A 17870-nucleotide genomic window follows, 5' to 3' on the forward strand; every position below is an offset into this window, starting at 1 on the left:
TAAGCACGATATCGCATTTTTCCAAGTTTTCGCCAACAATCAGGATGGCAACTTCATCAATTGTTGGAGCGTTAAATGTGCGTTCGTGTGTTCCAGATGGCCGTTTATCTACTCTGATCACGACTTTGTAGTCATCATTTGACATGCGTTCCAAAGCACTCTTGAACAGCCTGACCAGCGCATGATGTTCATGAAGTAGTTGCTGCAGATCTTTAAGAATTGCTCTTTTCATAGCTGGATTGAACCCTTGACGTCGATCAAGTTGTTCTTCCATGTTGCCTATGAAGTATATATTTGTAAAAATTCGATGGTGAATCTGTCCTTGTATCTATAAAAAGCAAAGCCAGTATTTTTTATTTAAAAACACTTTTTTTTCAATCAGCAAACATAATACGTATGAATAATTATAGTAAGTTCAAAAACAAATCAATAAATACCTTGAATGTCGGATTAAATCCCCGTTCTTCGATAATGTCTGCCCCAAATGAGGTCAACCATTGTATTTTTGAGTGTTTGCAAGAAAATGACGTGATTCTGGTGTTTCGCCACAAAGCAATGAATGCAATGGCTCAGGTGGCGGAGTCAATAATGGCAATTTCATTCTTCCACTAAGGCAGCACAATCCGGACGTTTCTCCCGAAACACTTCAATGCGCCACATTACTCGCAAACAACGTTCATTGGCCCAATGCCAACGCTAGGATGCAAGCAGTAATCAGTGTTGCAATTATATCGAAACGCTGCTCGATTCAAATCAGCACTTGATAATTTTCTTCTTGTGCGTCGAAAATGATCTACTTGTTGATCTCTGTTATTCGCTCGACGATTTCGCATTGCCAACCGAGCCGTTTCACGGGCTGCCTCGCTTTGCTCTTGTGATTGAGAAGCACGAAGTCGAGCCATACCAACGCGGCGCTCTTCACGGGCAATTCCTCGTGCTTCTTCAGTCGTTTCATTCGCAATGTTTCGTATCCTTCTTGCATTACGGCTTTGTCGGAAAAGATTCGATCGTCTTGGTCGTGGCATTGATAATGAAGATTCAAAGAGAATACAAATTACTGTGATTATATATTTCTGACAAAATTTATATTATCAAATGTTCTACTTAAGCATAGACAAACTTACATTTAGCTGTCATTTGCGTTTTGTTATTCCATATCAGATGCGTTTTTGTTATACCACTTTTTATAGTGACTTCACGGAAACGCGTTTGAATGGGATAAAAAGTATTCTATGTCCGTCTCCTGGTTCTAAGCTACCTCTCCACCAATTTTCACCCAAATCGGTTCAGCCGTTCTCGAGTTATAAATAGTGTAACTAACATGACTTTCTTTTACATATATAGATCATTGTTTCGAAATTTTCTCCTAGTATCGAAACGCCCGGGGCAGAACTTTTTTATAAGCTTCTTATTGCTGTTTGTTGCATCTTACTGTACGCTCATACGCGAAATATGCCAAAGCGAAAGTCGTGGCTTAAAAAAAAATTAAGTGGCGTCGAAACGCATCTTTATTGATTTAATGGTATTTTAAAATACAATCTTGATATGCTTACAGCTGGTATTTGTAATATTTTCTGGTTTCTTATTATACCTATTGCTAATAGTTGATACACCTACAATACAATATTTGGTGAATCAACGAAATATTGCTTATTCTAAATTTCGTAAATTATTTGCATAAGTGTCGTTCCACTCATTTCTTTACAAGCTAATTGTGTCGCTTGTGAAATGCGTTAGTGCAATGGCACTTATTTAGTTGGGAATCGGGTTACGATTGTATTTTCTTTTGGAGTAGAATGGTTGAGTGACGTAATTCCCCCTTCCTTTGATTGAAAACACTTCTGGGTTTTTGCATTTACGTTAAGTTAAATGGCTTTGTGCTTATTTGTGAAATAAATAAAAATTACAGATAAAGCTAATGTGCTTACTGCGATGAATGAAATTGTTAGCCAAATTATAATTTGATATGACTTTTTGTGGAAGGTTAGTTCTTCGATTTTTTGAGCGTTTTCAATTTGGTTAATAATTAATTCGTCAAATGTAGGTTCGAGTTGTGTGTTATTTATATTTGATTCAAGATGACGTATTACATATTTTTGTATAAATGATTTACTTAATTTTTATAAGTTTCGTTTTTTACATAAAGTTCACAATTATTGAATAAAATAAGTTGAGTTCCTGTGGAATTTAAAGTTCTTTCGTTACATGTACTTTTTATTTAAATTCCTTTTGAATTTTTTAAAATTATTAAGCCTTTTTCGATTTCCATAATTTCTTCTTTATAATTTTTGATTTTCTTACAATTTTTCTTTATTACACATGATTTTGAGGCTTTTAGGTTTTTTTTAATTATATAAATTTCTTGAAAAAGTGAATCTTGTTTTATTTATTTCCAAAAGATGTTCGCTTTTGAGTTGTAATTCTTCCGAGTTCTTGTTTGCACATGGAGTTATGAATATATGTTTTGCTATAGTTGTATTTGTTGGGATTTTTAATGAAAATATAATATTATCTGCGGCGGTTGCTGCTCCTACTTCTATGTTTTCTATTATAGTTTAAATATATCTATGTTGTATGTATTTATTTCCTCAGGGGTAAGAATGTTGCTGGACATTAACTCTTTCGCTACTGCTGGGACACTGATATCTCACAGCATGTTCACTTCACCCTGAAACTTGCAATTTTCATAGGAAACTCAACCAAAATGTCCCAATCAGTAGCTGCGAACAATACTTACAATTTACCGTTATCCGCATTCCACACTGTTTCAATCGTGTTTAGTTTTGATCAGTTGTTTGTGAGCAGTCGCTAATATTGCATCAAATTTACGCGTAATTTTGGTGAAATAATACGTATTTTTATAAGAAGTGTTGATTTTTGTAAAGAAAAATATTGCCCTTTTACTGGTAAGTACAAATATATATTTTAATAAGAGTTTTGTGAAAAATATTCAGCGAAAATTAATTTTGGGATGCATGTGTCCCAGCAGGGCTTTATATAGGGACATAGGTATATGTCCCAGCAGTAAGTTGTACATAATGTATCACACAGCTAATTTTTTTATTTTTGCAACCTCGTAGACAGCAAAGATGATGATGAATCCATGGAATCAGGAACTGATTTTAGTGACGAAAGTGATGATATTTGTAGTCCTGAGTTAGATAAAACCACTGGCAATGACGATTCTTCCAGCGATTCAGAGGAGACCGGATTGAGTGACGAGAATGGTGGCATAGACGATCAACCTGCACGAGGTGAGGAAGCCTCAGGCACGGTTATTTGGAGCACACCGAATGAGTCGTTTGTTTCAAGAAAATCGGTTAGTAACCACCGCGAATGCAAAATTGCAGTAAATATTGGGCGCCACTCAACCCCCTACGAAATTTTTCGCAAATTGTTTCCAAGAAGCATGTATTTGTACATTGCCCAATGTACTAATGAGAGGCTCAGAAAAATACCCATTACGGAGCGAAACAAAAAAAAAACTTCTTCAGACGGACTCCGGTGAAATTGATATATTACTTGGATCCATGTTTATCATGTCGTATAACCATGTGCCGTCGATTAAAAACTACTGGTCGAATCATAACTCATTGAGCAATGAATCTATAAAATCAGCCATATCACGTGATTGTTTTGAGCAGATAATGTCTAAGCTATATTTTGCTCCAGTTGACAAGCCTGCAGATGCAGGAAAAACCTATTACATTGACGATTTCATGAATTGCTTGAAAACAACTTTCAAAGCCTGCCGGGGTGATAGTAGCTTCCAATGTATCGATGAACAAATGACTAAATTCAAAGGGCGTTCATCATTCAAGCAATATATGCCACTCAAGCCAGAGAAACGGGGCATCAAAATGTGGCTTCGCTGCGATTCTTTGACTGGATACACCTATGACATGAGTATCTATTGTGGAAAAGAAGGATCTGTCCTTGAAGGGACACTCGGCGAACGAGGTGTGAATGGTCTTGCAGCAACGATTTCTAACCTTGACGTGACACTTTGCTTTGATCGTTTTTTCACCACTGTTAATCTTATTAACAACATACAATATCCAGCTTTGAGAACATGCATGTCCAACCGGAAGAATGTTCCGAAAATACCAGAAAAATTGCAGCGAGGCGAAGCTATTTTCAAAGTTAATTCCGCGGGTACGAAGTCAAACTAAAACCCTTTAATTAATTTTTTAAGTAACTTTCTTGATTGCAGGTACCATAGCGGTAAAGTGGCAGGACGTCAAAGAGGTAATGCTGCTCAGTAACTGCCACACATCTGAAATGAGCACTGTTAGACGCAAAATGAAAGATGGAACTGAGGCAGAGTTTCCATGCCCTGACATCGTAAAGACGCACCGCGCAATAGTGGGCGGTGTGGACTTGGGAGATCAAATGTCGGGATTGTATGATATAAACAGAAAATCAAATAAATGGTGGAAAAAAGTATTTTATCGTGGCATGATGATGGCTGCTGTAAACACTTGGGTTATCTCTTCTGCTCAAATATGAACGAGACGTTATCAATAAAACGGTCCGCGGATGACATATGGCAAAAATAAATTTTTTGGTAGGACTGTTATAAGCTTACATGGCAAATTTCAGCGTGAATGCCACATAGTTTGTTTTCTGTGCTACTGTAAACAAGTCAAGCTCGAGTGTGTAGGATAGCTGAATAGGAAGAAACCTGCTGAATAAGAAGAAACCTGCCTTCTTACCAGTGCTGGTCGAGATTGCTGAGTCGCTAATTGAAAAAGGAAAGGAATCTACCGGACATAAACGATCCCGTCGGTCTAGAAGATCATCGAATAGGTACAAATCAATGACAAATGTGGGGGATCATTTACTCATAGAGCAGTCTTAAAGACGTCGGTGCGTAGCATGCGCCAATCGAAAAGTCGAGAAAAGAACAAAAATTATTTGCCGGGCTTGTAATTTGCCATTCTGTATACAATGTTTCGCTTCATCACATTCATAAAATAAATAAAAGTAAAATCATATGTTATTACCAAAAAAATGTTTATACTTTCTAGGTGTAGTTTGTACCCTGTTGGGACAAATATATTCCTTTTTTAAATACTGTTGGGACACATATGTCCCACCTCAAAATACCGTTATCTACATAAGTTACAAGCTTCATCTAGTTTCTACGCACATAAAGTACCAATGGGTATCCAAAAACTCAAAAATAAAGTTTGAGCAAATCCCCTGCAAAAGTCGGAGCGAAAGGGTTAAGTTTAGTCTAGCTGATGCTAAGTTATTTTGGATGTGCTCTATACTATTGCTAAGCGATCTAATTCTCAAAAGAATGTCAAGATGTAGAAGATCTTTATGTATGTCTTAATTTTGATGTTGTACTGAATTTAATTTTAAAGAGATTTGTCTTCTATCTGATTCTATAGCTTTCTGAATATTTTGGAATGTTTTGTTAAAGTTATCATTTATCTTTATATTCTTATTTAAGGTGTCTATGGCAATATGGTTGTTCGTGTCAAGAACTTTAAAATGTTCTTCTACATTTTGTCTATCGTCGTCGTCCATACTTCTATATAGCCATTTCATTGTTGTACCTAATATGTTAATTAGTCCTCTTTTTTGTTTGTGAGGTAGTAATGTAAAGTTTGCGTCGTAGTATTGCAAATTCCTGTGTTAGAATTTGCCCCTTTTCGGTCAGTTTCGAGTCTTTTGCTAAATTCTCTAGTGGATCAATAATATTTTCTATTTCCTTTGGTTTGATTATGTGGAGGATGATGTCAAAATCTGTGATCACCTGTATGTTGTCGAGTTTAATTTCGGCAAACTGTCTTCACTTTTGATGTCTTCAGTTATTATCGTTGCGGTCGATCCTATTATCAGTGGTATTAACATCATTGATGTCAAGAGTACCTGCAAATTGTTGTTAATGTTACTTGCATGAGTGTTTTGAAGTGGTAGCTTTTTATATATAGGTTCGTGTTTATGTCTAAGTGCTCTATAATTTTTTACGTGTCCTGTACTTCTTTCGTCGGTAAAAACCTCTCTTTTGTTATTAATCTTGTTAATAACTCTTTCTTTGGCTTCTTTTATTCGGTCATGGATTATCCCTTTGTCAATTTTACCAGATGCTATATCTGAAGGTCTTTCTTTCAGTGTGGAATGGATATTATTATTGTAGGTTTGAATACATTTGTACATTTTCTCTCTTGTTAATAGAGTTGGTGATTGGAGTTCCATAATTCTAAATTTTTCTCCTATCGTGTTATGAAGTCGTTCAATATCTGAGTTCCCTGTATGACTGTTCGGTTTAGTAAAATGGACTTCCACCCCTTCTTCTCTTAAAAAGTCGCTTACATTCACGCAATTGAATTCATTATCAGTTATAAAGAGTCTAAGTTTTCCTCTCATTGCAAAATACATTCGTAGGTTTTCAACAACTGTAATGCTATTTCGGTTTTCTAAGAGGATAGCTACTGCGAATTTAGAAAATTTGTCGATAAAAGTCATAAAGTTATGCTTCTTAATTGTATACGTATCAAGGTGTACTATTTCGTTAGTATCCTTTGGTGGTCAGATGAAATTTCGGTTTGATAGGTTTTCTATCATATTTTGTTTGACAACATATATCACAGGTATTTATAAATTTTTGAATTAATTGTTTTAAATTTTTGTGAGTGTTATGAGTTTTTTCAGTCCTTCGTAATTTTCATTTATGCCTGAATGGCCGCTTTCGGCGAAGTTATAATTTTTTATATACCTAAATGTTTCGTCTTCATTCTGCATGTTTTTAGCATGGTAAGAGCATTTGAAAAATTTTATATTTCCATTAAATAATTCTATTAGTTTTTTCTGTACAGTATTATAATCACTGTCAGAAAGCTCAGAGAAAATTCCAACTTTTCCTGATTTGAGAAATCTTCTGAATATATCTGAAATAAAACCGCTATTTATATCTTCTAGGCATATATATATCTTCCTTTTATTTCCAATAATTTCAATCTCTCTATATTTGTGCTCAACTAATATTATTTGTGTGTGGAAACGATTGACTACTGTATCTAGAATTTTGAAATGATCATTTAGGTCCTCTTCTTGAGAGTGTATGGTTGCAGAGGTACTCATATTGTCTAAGTTATCCTCGATTTGTGTGTCCGCATTCGTTAGGTAGATGTCACCTGTTTCGCTATTAATTCTACTTAGGAAATCGGCTAGGGTATTTTCTTTACCTTTAATGTAACCGATGTTGATGTCATATTCACCTAATTTCAGTATCCATCTTTGTAGTCTTGGATTTATGTTGTTTCCTCTGTATTTTGTTTGTAGCCACTTTAGTGGTTGGTGGTCTGTTAATAAGTCAAATTTCCTGCCGTAAACATAGGGCCTAAAATAATTGACTGCCCATACTATGGCGAGAAGTTCCTTTTCTGTGGTTGAGTACTTTTTTTCGTGCTCATTCAAAGTTCTACTTGCGTAGCATATGGGATGACCTGCTTGCGTTAATGCGGCTCCTATGGCGTAATCGCTTGCGTCTGTAGCAATTTCAAATTTTTTTCTGAAATCCGGGTACTTAGGTATCGGTGGGGATATGAGTAATCTCTTCAATTTATAAAAGGCGTCCATGTACTGTGTATCGTGGACGTTGACTTTTGTATCCTTTTTTAGGTATTTAGTCATAGCTTGAGCTATTTTAGCGTAATTCTTTATGAATTTGCGATAGTATCCAGCTGCTCCCAGAAATGATTTAATCTGTTTTGCTGTTTGCGGCAGCTTAAGCTTTTGGATTGCCTCCACTTTGGTGGGGTTTGGTTTTGCACCTTCTGTAGTCAGGATGTGCCCTAAATATTCTGTGGTTGTAGCGAAAAAATTACTCTTATCAATTTGAACTCGTAAGTTATGTTTTCGTAGTCTATCGAAAATTTTCTTGATACTGTCCATGTGTTCTTGGGCTGTAGTGCTAAATATAAGAATGTCGTCTAAGTAAACAACGCAAATTTTATTGATATAGTCTCTCAAGACTGAATTCATAAGTCTTTGGAAGGTGGCAGGAGCATCTTTTAGTCCAAAGGGCATACGAACAAATTCGTAGTGTCCTAGTGGAGTAGAGAATGTGGTTTTCGCCCTGTCTTCCTCTTTTATAAGGATCTGGTGGAAACCTTTTGCCAGATCTAATGTTGTGAAATATTGGGCTCTTCGCAATTTTTCTAATATGTTTTCTATGTTGGATATAGGAAATTTATCGCTTACAGTGATCTCGTTAAGGGCTCTATAGTCTATAACGATGCGCAATTTCTTTTTACCTGATTTGTCCACTTTTTTGGGGACGATCCACAATGGTGAGTTATAAGGAGAACAGCTTTCTTTAATGATGCCGTGCTCTAGCATTTCCTTCATTTGCCTATTTATTTCCTTTCATGAATTTGAGGGTATCGATATATTTTAGAATATATTGGTCTGACAGTAGTTCTGACGATTTCCTGTCTTATTTCATGTGTGTGAGAGAGTTTTTGTCCTTCCTGAAAAAATAGTTCGCCATTTTCGTCTACTATTGTTTGTAATGGACTTTTTACCTCTTCGTTCATATCTTCACGTGAAAGCTTTTGTATAATTGTACTGTCTATTTGTGCAGTTTCGAGTGTGTGTATGTCCTCGTAACTGTGTGGGCATGTATCGATGAACTTCGTCCTTGTATTGTGGATTTCCATGTATCCATCTTTTAGGTTAATTATTGCCTCCATTGACTTTAAAATGTTTTGTCTAAGTATTCCGTCGAATTTTTTGTTTTTCAAGTTTGTCAACTTCCAACTCATTAGATTTTTTTCGTTGAATTCAGTTGGGAGTGGTGTGATAATCTCTGTATCCACTCTTACATTTCCATCTAATGTCTTAAAATTTAGAGGCTTCTTGAGTCTTTGTCGTTTATAATTTTTAAGTTTGTCTTCTCCGAGAAGAGAAGTGTAAGAGCCTGTATCAATAAGGCACGTAATTTCGTTTTTTCCTATTGTTAATTTAACTGCCGGTAGGTTGTAGCATGGGCAGGAGACCGAAAATGTTCACCTTCTTCGTTAGTGGTTTCTATGTTATCCACTTCCATGTACTGTCCTGAACCCCTACTTGTTGTGTTATTTGGAAATCGCCTACTTTATTGTGAATTTCTATTAGATTGTCCAGAAGCAGTTTCATTCTGCTTGAGCTGTCCTGATGAGTCGGAACTAGTTGTTTGTCCGTGACTCCTTGTGTTTTGTCCGGATCCTTGTCGAGGATAGTTTTGTGTCGACTCGTACTGTTGGTTGTTTTGTGTAAATCTATTTGACCTATTGTTCTTATAGTCATGTTTCTTAAGCATGCCAGTTTCTTCGAGTAAATAGTAAGATTCCCTAAGTGTCCTTTTATTCCTACTATAAACTATACTAGCTAAATTTGGATCTATCCCATTAACGAATGTTTTTAATATTATGGATTCATTAACTTCTGGTGCGAACTCTACTGGTTTGTTTTCTTCCTGTTCATATTTTGTGTTAAGTTTGTCTAAAATGTTTCTATAATTAGTAAAATAAACACTTACATTATTATTTTTCGTCGTGGTCGCCTGGTGGTAGAGATTGTGGTATGTTTCTTTCACGCCGAAATTCCTGATCAGCTCTTTTTTTATATCGTCCCAAGTAGGTGATTGTCCCAGTGTTTTGATTGCGTTTAATGCCTGTCCCTGGATCTTCGTCCTAATGTGACGCTGGAATATGAATTCTTCCAGCGGTAGATTTTGATTAAATAGCGGAAGGATGATTTTAACTTCCCGTATAAACGCCGATAAGTCATAAGTAGAGATCGGATTTTTATGCAAATTGAATATATTATTATGATGAGTTTCTACCTAGGTGCGAACTTCATGTGATGTTAAACAAAAATATGCACTTGCATAAGAATCCGATGTCTAATGATGAGTTTCTACCTAGGTGCGAACTTCATGTGATGTTAAACAAAAATATGCATTTGCATAAGAATCCGATGTCTAGTCATAAGACTTGCCGCCTCTGAACTCTTTATTCCGGGACGCCTCCTTAATGAGTTCGGTTACCGCTATTGCTGGTTGTGGTTGGTCGTTCATTTTGTAAACTTTTTCTTTTGTTTAAATATGTAGGAGCAATTCAAATCGCTTGTACGAGTATATAATCGTCTTTAGTTTCTTTTGATCTGCTTAGATCTATTTCACTGTGATTGTTCACTATTATTGTTTGTTGTTGCTTTTATGTAAGCACTATATTGCTTGACTTCAGCCAGCAAGTTTTTATTATTTATTTATTTTTCTTTTGTTTACACTTGTCACTTATTGTTCACTATTTCTTGACTTTAGTCAGAAATTTTTGTTTTTCGGTCCTTCGGGATACCGACGTTCTTGTAATCACTAATTCTTGACTTTAGTCAGGGATTTTATTTTTCGGTCCTTAAGGATGCCGATAGTTCTTTTAATCAATTCTTCAGAATTGAATCCTACCGACTGCACGAAATATTCCAAAGCGAAAGTCGTGGCTTAAAAAAAATCAAGTGGTGTCGAAACGCGTCTTTATTGATTTAATGATATTTTCAAATACAATCTTGATATGCTTACAGCTTGTATTTATAATATTTCCTGGTTTCTTATTATAACTATTGCTAATTGTTGATTCACCTACAATACAATATTTGGTGAATCAACGAAATATTGCTTATTCTAAATTTCGTAAATTATTTGCATAAGTGTCGTTGCACTCATTTCTTTACAAGCTAATTGTGTCGCTTGTGAAATACGTTAGTGCAATGGCACTTATTTGGTTGGGTATCGAGTTACGATGACCAGTCCACTTCAATTGTATTTTCTTTTGGAGTAGAATGGTTGAGTGACGTAACTCGCGCGCTTGATGCATAGCAGCTGCGCCTTTCAAGCATTAACATATGTACATATATGGGTTCAAACATATATTATACTACTGTGAAAAATCTTTATTTATTCTTGTAAATCAATTTAATCCCCTTCAAAATAATCCCCTCTCGATGAAATACACTTATGCCAACGATTTTTCCAATCCCCGAAACATGCCAAATAGTAAAATTCCGGTATAGCCATCAGCACCTTCTTCGATTCAGTTTTTATCTCCTCAATCGACTCGAAACGCGTTCCCCGGAGTGGTCTCTTGAGTTTTGGGAATAGCCAGAAGTCACACGTAGCCAAATCAGGCGAATACGGTGGTTGCGGAACGATATGCGTTGAATTTTTGGCGAAATGGTCACGAAAAACGAGTGCAGTGTGAGACGGTGCATTATTGTGATGCAAAAACCAAGAGTTGTTGGCCCATAATTCTGGTTTTTTTAGACGAATTGCTTCACGTAAACGACGCATAACGCTGAAATAATATTCCTTATTAACAGTTTGGCCAGGTGGAAGGAATTCATAGTGCACCACACCACGAAAATCGAAAAAAACTGTCATCATGACCAATATTTTTGAACGACTTTGACGTGCTCTTTTCGGTCTGGCCTCGCCTTTAGCACGATATTCGCTTGATTGGTCGGTTGTTTCAGGGTCGTAAGCATAAATCCAAATCTCATCTCCCGTAATGATGTACTTGAGCTTGTCCTGATAGTCTGAAAGCATTGTTTCACACACATCAACGCGACGACTTTTTTCCAAGAAATTGAGAGTTTTCGGTACCAAACGAGATTTGACTTTTCGTAGGCCCAAATGGTCTTTCAAAATGGTTTTCACAGATCCTTATGATATTCCGATCATATCAGTAAGGTCTTTAACAGTCAACCGACGATTTTTGAGCACTAACTCCTTCACTTCATTGACGTGTTGGTCATCTATTGACGTCGATAGTCGTCCGGAGCGCTCCAAGTCATCAACACGTTCTCGACCCTCTTTGAATTTTTTGTACCACTTATAAACATTTTTCTGCGTCATGGTCGAATGACAAAATGCCTTCTGCAGCATGCTAAATGTTTCCGCAGCCGAAATTTCATTCCGCAAACAAAATTTGATGGCACTTCTCTGCTCAATCAAATCAGACATTGTAAAAATCGAAAAATGCACTCTTGGTCGTTGGGTAAACACAAGCGTAAATATATTACTGATAATGACATTCACATGAAAGTTGGCCCAGATGTTATTACCAGTGCTGCCAACTCACGAAAAAAATAACTAGAGCGAAATTTTAATCCCGCGAAGTTTGACAAATAAATTCACCTTATTTTTTGCCCACAGTAGTAAACGGAGCCGCGACCATTCGACATGACAAAATTTCACGACTCACCAAATATTGGCAAATATTTCTGTAAAAAATATTTTATTATTGACTATTTTGATTTGACTTCTTCAATCTCATATGCAAATTTTTTTCATCATTGCACATTAGGTCAAATAACCGTTTTGCTGTGCGAAAGTGATAAGAATGAAAAAGCCGTCTTACTTTTGTTGTTGATGTTTTGTAATTAGAGATACTTCAAAACAAAAGTGCGTGGACTTTATTTCCTCTTAATAAAAAGCACCGTTACACAGGCACGCGTCAAAATCAATGGCCGTAATTTTTCGTATAAATTTGCTTGCGAGTTCAGCAGTGCTTGGAGAACTGTGAGTCCACGTTTCTCGAATTGTTTTGAATACAATTCATTAGTGTAGAACAGAAAATAAGGGGACATATAATAGTCCAGGAGCCAGGGGTCGATTTTGGACTACGTTTTTATACCGTTAAATTCTTGACTATACTTGTGATTGAGCTTTCATGAATAACGAAAGTGAACGTCAGCTGGCGCACTCGCGGTGGGTGTGATTGTGGCGGGATGCGAAACGTGTCGGAAAAAAATATCTACCAACTCATTTTATACCGGCTGAAATTTTTTTCATGTATTGCTGACATTTAGTAAAATAAAAAAAATAGTCAGCTGCGCGGTAGAGGGGGGAAAACACATCAGCTTTATGCCGATTGAAATTTTTTACATAATTTTGGACACATATGAAAATATAATAATGATAGTCAGCTGCGTTTATAGCAGTGGAAAGACCGTCAGCCGAAGCAAGAATGTATGATTGCGTTCATACATCTCAGCGGCGCGAGGAGTTTTCAATGCTTCGACTGCCGTCTTTTCTCCCAACGGACAATCAGCTGACGACTATTTTTCCGTTTTCATTTATTAATACTATAATATTTGAAAATTTCAAGCGGTCTTTTATCAGTTTACCAGAGATATGTTTAAGTAAATTGATTTATTATTAAAATATAACATTCTTGATTTATTATTGAAATATAAGATATTTAATTTATTATTGAAATATAAAACACTAGTATGTAACCCCCGAAAATCGGGTGGGCTTTTTTCCCACGGAAAGCATATGTGAAACTTTTATATATTAAAAGTTATGCTGATTAGAAAAGTATATATTTTTATTCATATGTAATATGTAAGAACTTATGCATATAACATTTTTAAAATTTTTTTCAGTTAAATCAGTATTTTTTATTTTTTTAAAATACTTCATTATAAACTACATTCACCGTCAAGTTTTCGTTATTGCCCATTTGAACTCGTATATTTTCCCAGGATCTAACCCGGCTTAACGCAACATAAAGTTGGCCGTGAGCAAAGCAATCCTCCTTTAAATGAAGCCCCACCCTTGATAATGTTTGCCCCTGGGCCTTATTTATTGTTATGGCTAAGGCTATTATAATGAGAAATTGGCGGCGCTTCAACGTAAAAGGAAGTGTGGTTTCGCTCTCCGCATAATACTTCCGCGTGCAAACAATTCGGATGCATTTGTTTTATGATAAGTCGTGTGCCATTCACCAACACAATTATACATTTTTTTTTTAGGCATTCGTAAAATTTCTTGGATTGGAATGTAAAAATTTTGTTTTCACAGATCTTTACGTATTAAAAAATTTTAAGAAGAATGGTAAAAAAATGTATACAATTCTCTCGACTTTTCGGCAGAATATACATGCATTTTTTGCCAAAAAAAAATTGCAAAAAATACAATGGCCGCGAGCAACAACTGCAGACATGTGTTACCGCAGACATCGTTAACACATTACTCATTATTGCTAATGAAATGGTAGATGAGCAATGGATTAATAGAATCACAGAGTTGAGTTCGACAAATGAAGTCATCCTGTATCATAAAATTTGTAAGTTAAATTTTACAAATACTCAATAGGTACATAAAAAAAGCGAAATATATAAAACAGCCTTCGCAGAAGTGTACAATTTCATTTCCGAGAATATTGTACAAAAAAAATTCTTATTTTTTGAGTTTTTTACAGTCACCTTTTGCCACTTCCATCGCCAATCTTGATCCCTCAAAATTATTACAAGTAGATTCATATAGATTTGAAAACAGGATATTCAAGAATTATCCGAAAGATATTAACATAGTTACAATGAATGGGAAGATAATTGTTAAACCGTATAGAAGAGTGCTTATCAAAACTGATTTGGATATTTTGGAAGAAGAAGATATTTTGGATCGCGCTGTATTAATTGTATGAAAATACATAGGCAATATAAAGCCTAAACGAATGTCGAAAGATTTAACATGCGATATTTTAATAAATGGAGAATGCGACGCCCCAGAGGAACTCATCAGTACAACAAGTTGACAGGAATCAGTCATACTATCAATTCAATAATGGCTCGTCAGCGCTGGTGTAAAAGCCATAGCATTCGTTCAAAAATTATTGCTCATGTCATAGAAGAAACTGGATTGCGTCCTGATCAAGATATTACAGCTGATCTTGAGCAAAGCAGAATAAAAAACATTCGTTACAGCTGGAACAATGTATAACTCATATTAAGCAAAATATGAATCCATTTTCCAAAGACGTAAACGAAAGTTTATTGATCAATATTTCTACAGGACAAGCGGTTAAACCGGTGATCGCAGATTTTTTACTGAATATCGAGACAATTGGCAATGAACAACGTAAACAATTTATTTATGAATGTTCAACAGATAAAGAACGATTTGAAAAAGTCATCAAGAGAAATAAAATTCTAAACTTGGCGAGTGTTGCACCGAAACAAAAAATATCAATTGCTGCAAAAAAGATATCAATACAAATGCAACGCGATTTATTTGGCCAATTATTTTCTCTGTCGTTAGAACAAAAATATTGACAAGGTTTTAGCATATCCTCTAACTCCAATCCCACTAGCTGTGTGTCATATAGATGGAACGATATACAAAACTGATAAATCGGTATTGTTAGAAGTGCTTCAAAATGAGAATGATAGTAACCCAGAACGGTGCGATGTAATTATTTATGATGGCTTTTTCATTATACATTCATTTGGGAATGTATCAAAGAAGCTGATGCAAGTATTTACGAACAATAATGCCAACACTATAATTGCCTTCGATAGATACATATTTCCATCAATCAAAGACAATGAACACTCACTAAGAAGCCGAATCCAAGGGCAGCGATTCCAAATAAATGGACCTGACCAAGTACGACCATCAAATTTCGCGGGGGCATTGAAAAATATTTACTTCAAAGAAGCACTTATCGACTTTTTAACTGAAGATTGGGCAAATGATCACATGGCACCATTTATTGGCAATAAAAGCATTTATGTAAATTATTTGGAATATCATAAATATCAAGTACATCAAGGCAAAGTACAAAGAGTACCAGAGCCATTGTTGACATGTCCAGGTCACGAAGAAGCTGATACAAAAATAATTTTCCATGTTTGATGCTCATGTAATAATACGATGTTCAGACACAGACATTTTATTTATTATGTTGGGGAACATGAATAACATCAAAAGCAATCTAAATATCTAGATGCACGTTGGGACCCGCAACAATCAGAAATTTATCAACGTCACCAAGTTATATCAAACATTGGGTCCCAATTTCAGCTCTGCATTGCCAGGAGTTCATGCCTTCACGGGCTGCGATTTTAACTCAGCGTTCTACCGCAAGGGGGAAAAAGAACCATTTAAAATTCTACGAAACTCACCAACATACATACAGGCACTAACTGACATTTCGAACATTCCAAATTGTGATCTTGATCAAGTCTTTGTAACACTGGAAGGGTATGTTTGCCGATTATATGCTATGACAGCAATTGAAGATATCCAAGTTGCTCGTGTCGTAACATTCACTAAAGCATACGGTACGCATGAGGACGCGAACCCGCTAAATCTCGAAAGAAGGATTGATGGCTCATTGTTCCCGTCCTGTAAAACGGAGCTAAAACAACATTGTCTACGTGCGGCATACATCACCCAACTTTGGAGCCAAGCTTATCATCCCGTGCCAGCCGAATTATTACCTACCGAGTATGGATGGGAAGAAAGCAATGACAAATATTTCTTCAAATGGTTTATAGGCGATCAATTGCCACCGACCATCACTAGCATCTCTAATCTCGACATGAGCCTTCTGGTATGAACATATTTATTCTCTCAATTTTTTTTGACAAATATGGACCTACATGATTTCCTCGATGCATTTGTATTTTTACAGACGATGTCGAAACTGAAGAAGATGGTGTTTGTAACATAACAATCGATAACTCCGATGATCACAGTGACGAAAATAGCGATGCTGAGAATTAAAAAAAATTTTTTTTCTCTCTCATATTTCAATTATCTATAGTATTATTTTAAAACATGGCGCTTATTCTGACTAAACTGCAATATGTACAGATATGAAATATATATCAAAAGAAAGGTTTTGATGAGCATATTTCCGGAAAATTATAAAAATTAAAATTGGTCAATTTGTTCATGAAATGTCTGTGTGTAAAGTTTCAAAATTTTCATATTGATAACAGCGATGTCTATGCAAAGAGGGATGACACACAAATATACGCATATATATGAGTACGTTTGCTTTGTTTAGCTCTCTTTCTAATGAGCACAGCATTGTATACATTTGGATTCTCAATAATTGTTTCGTTTTGTTCTCTTTACTAATAAATATGTATTCATGAACATAGTCCCAATGGGTGCTGCGAATTTTTTTCAAAATTTTGTTGTGATGGCAATAAATGGTATGAATTGATAATTGACCTGAAATTTGTCAATTCACTTAAAACAACGGTAACAATGCAAATTAGAAAGAGTTTTGGACAGACGCAAAATCGAATTTATTTTAAGAAAAAAGTACATCCATATTTAATTTTAAAATATCCCACGCACGTACCCACCGCTACTGGACCAGCTGACGGTTGGTTTCGTCATTCACTGGATGGCGTCTGCCTCCAATATGAAAATCAGTCGGTATGAAATAATGAGGTCGAAATGACCCCTGGCTCCCGGACTATAAGTAACGTGTGATGTTTTAGCTATTATCTTTTTAAACAGTTGGTTTAAACACGTTTCGTGTTTTGTTTCAATGTCAAACCTCTTCAGTTTGGTCTATAATTTAACCATGAATCGTCTCACAAACGAACAACGCTTGCAAATTATTGAATTTTATTATAAAAACGCGTGTTCTGTTAAGAAAGTTTATCGCGTGCTTCTTCCATTTTATGGTCAGTTTAATCGACCCACTGAAGCGGCTATTCGAGCTATTGTGACTAAATTTAGAACCAAATTTACATTATTGGGCATCAAACCACCAACACGCTTACGCAGAGTGCGAACTGAAGAAAATATCGCAGCTGTATCGGCCAGTGTTAATGATGACCATTAATTATCGATTCGTCGCCGTTCGCAGCAATTTGGCTTCTGTTACTCAACAACGTGGAAAATTTTGCGAAAGGATTTAGGTGTGAAACCTTTCAAAATACAGCTGGTGCAAGAGTTGAAGCCAAACGACCTACCGCAATGCAAAATTTTTGGTGAATGGGCTCTTGGAAAGTTGGCCGAAGATCCACTTTTTTATCGAAAAATTGTGTTCAGCGACGAAGCT

General features: G+C 35.8%; 1 protein-coding gene across 1 annotated transcript; it reads left to right on the forward strand.

Annotated features, from left to right (window-relative positions):
• The first annotated feature begins 2975 nt into the window (after positions 1–2975).
• On the forward strand, positions 2976–4509 carry LOC129250625 (piggyBac transposable element-derived protein 3-like). The gene is made up of 4 exons (XM_054890232.1): positions 2976–3024; positions 3081–3254; positions 3673–4155; positions 4214–4509. The coding sequence occupies exons 1-4, from the start codon at positions 2976–2978 to the stop codon at positions 4507–4509; spliced, it is 1002 nt and encodes a 333-aa protein (XP_054746207.1).
• The last annotated feature ends 13361 nt before the right edge of the window (positions 4510–17870 follow it).

Source organism: Anastrepha obliqua, chromosome 6 (genome assembly GCF_027943255.1).
Source record: "Anastrepha obliqua isolate idAnaObli1 chromosome 6, idAnaObli1_1.0, whole genome shotgun sequence".
Taxonomy (NCBI): Eukaryota; Metazoa; Arthropoda; class Insecta; order Diptera; family Tephritidae; genus Anastrepha; species Anastrepha obliqua.

Bases quoted from the DNA above. Each gene is read 5' to 3' on its own strand.
- LOC129250625 (XM_054890232.1), top strand. From the start codon at position 2,976: ATGTGTCCCAGCAGGGCTTTATATAGGGACATAGGTATATGTCCCAGC. The intron at 3,025-3,080 runs GTAAGTTGTACA...GCAACCTCGTAG, and splicing joins CATAGGTATATGTCCCAGCA to ACAGCAAAGATGATGATGAA. The intron at 3,255-3,672 runs GTGAGGAAGCCT...ATTTTGCTCCAG, and splicing joins AGACGATCAACCTGCACGAG to TTGACAAGCCTGCAGATGCA.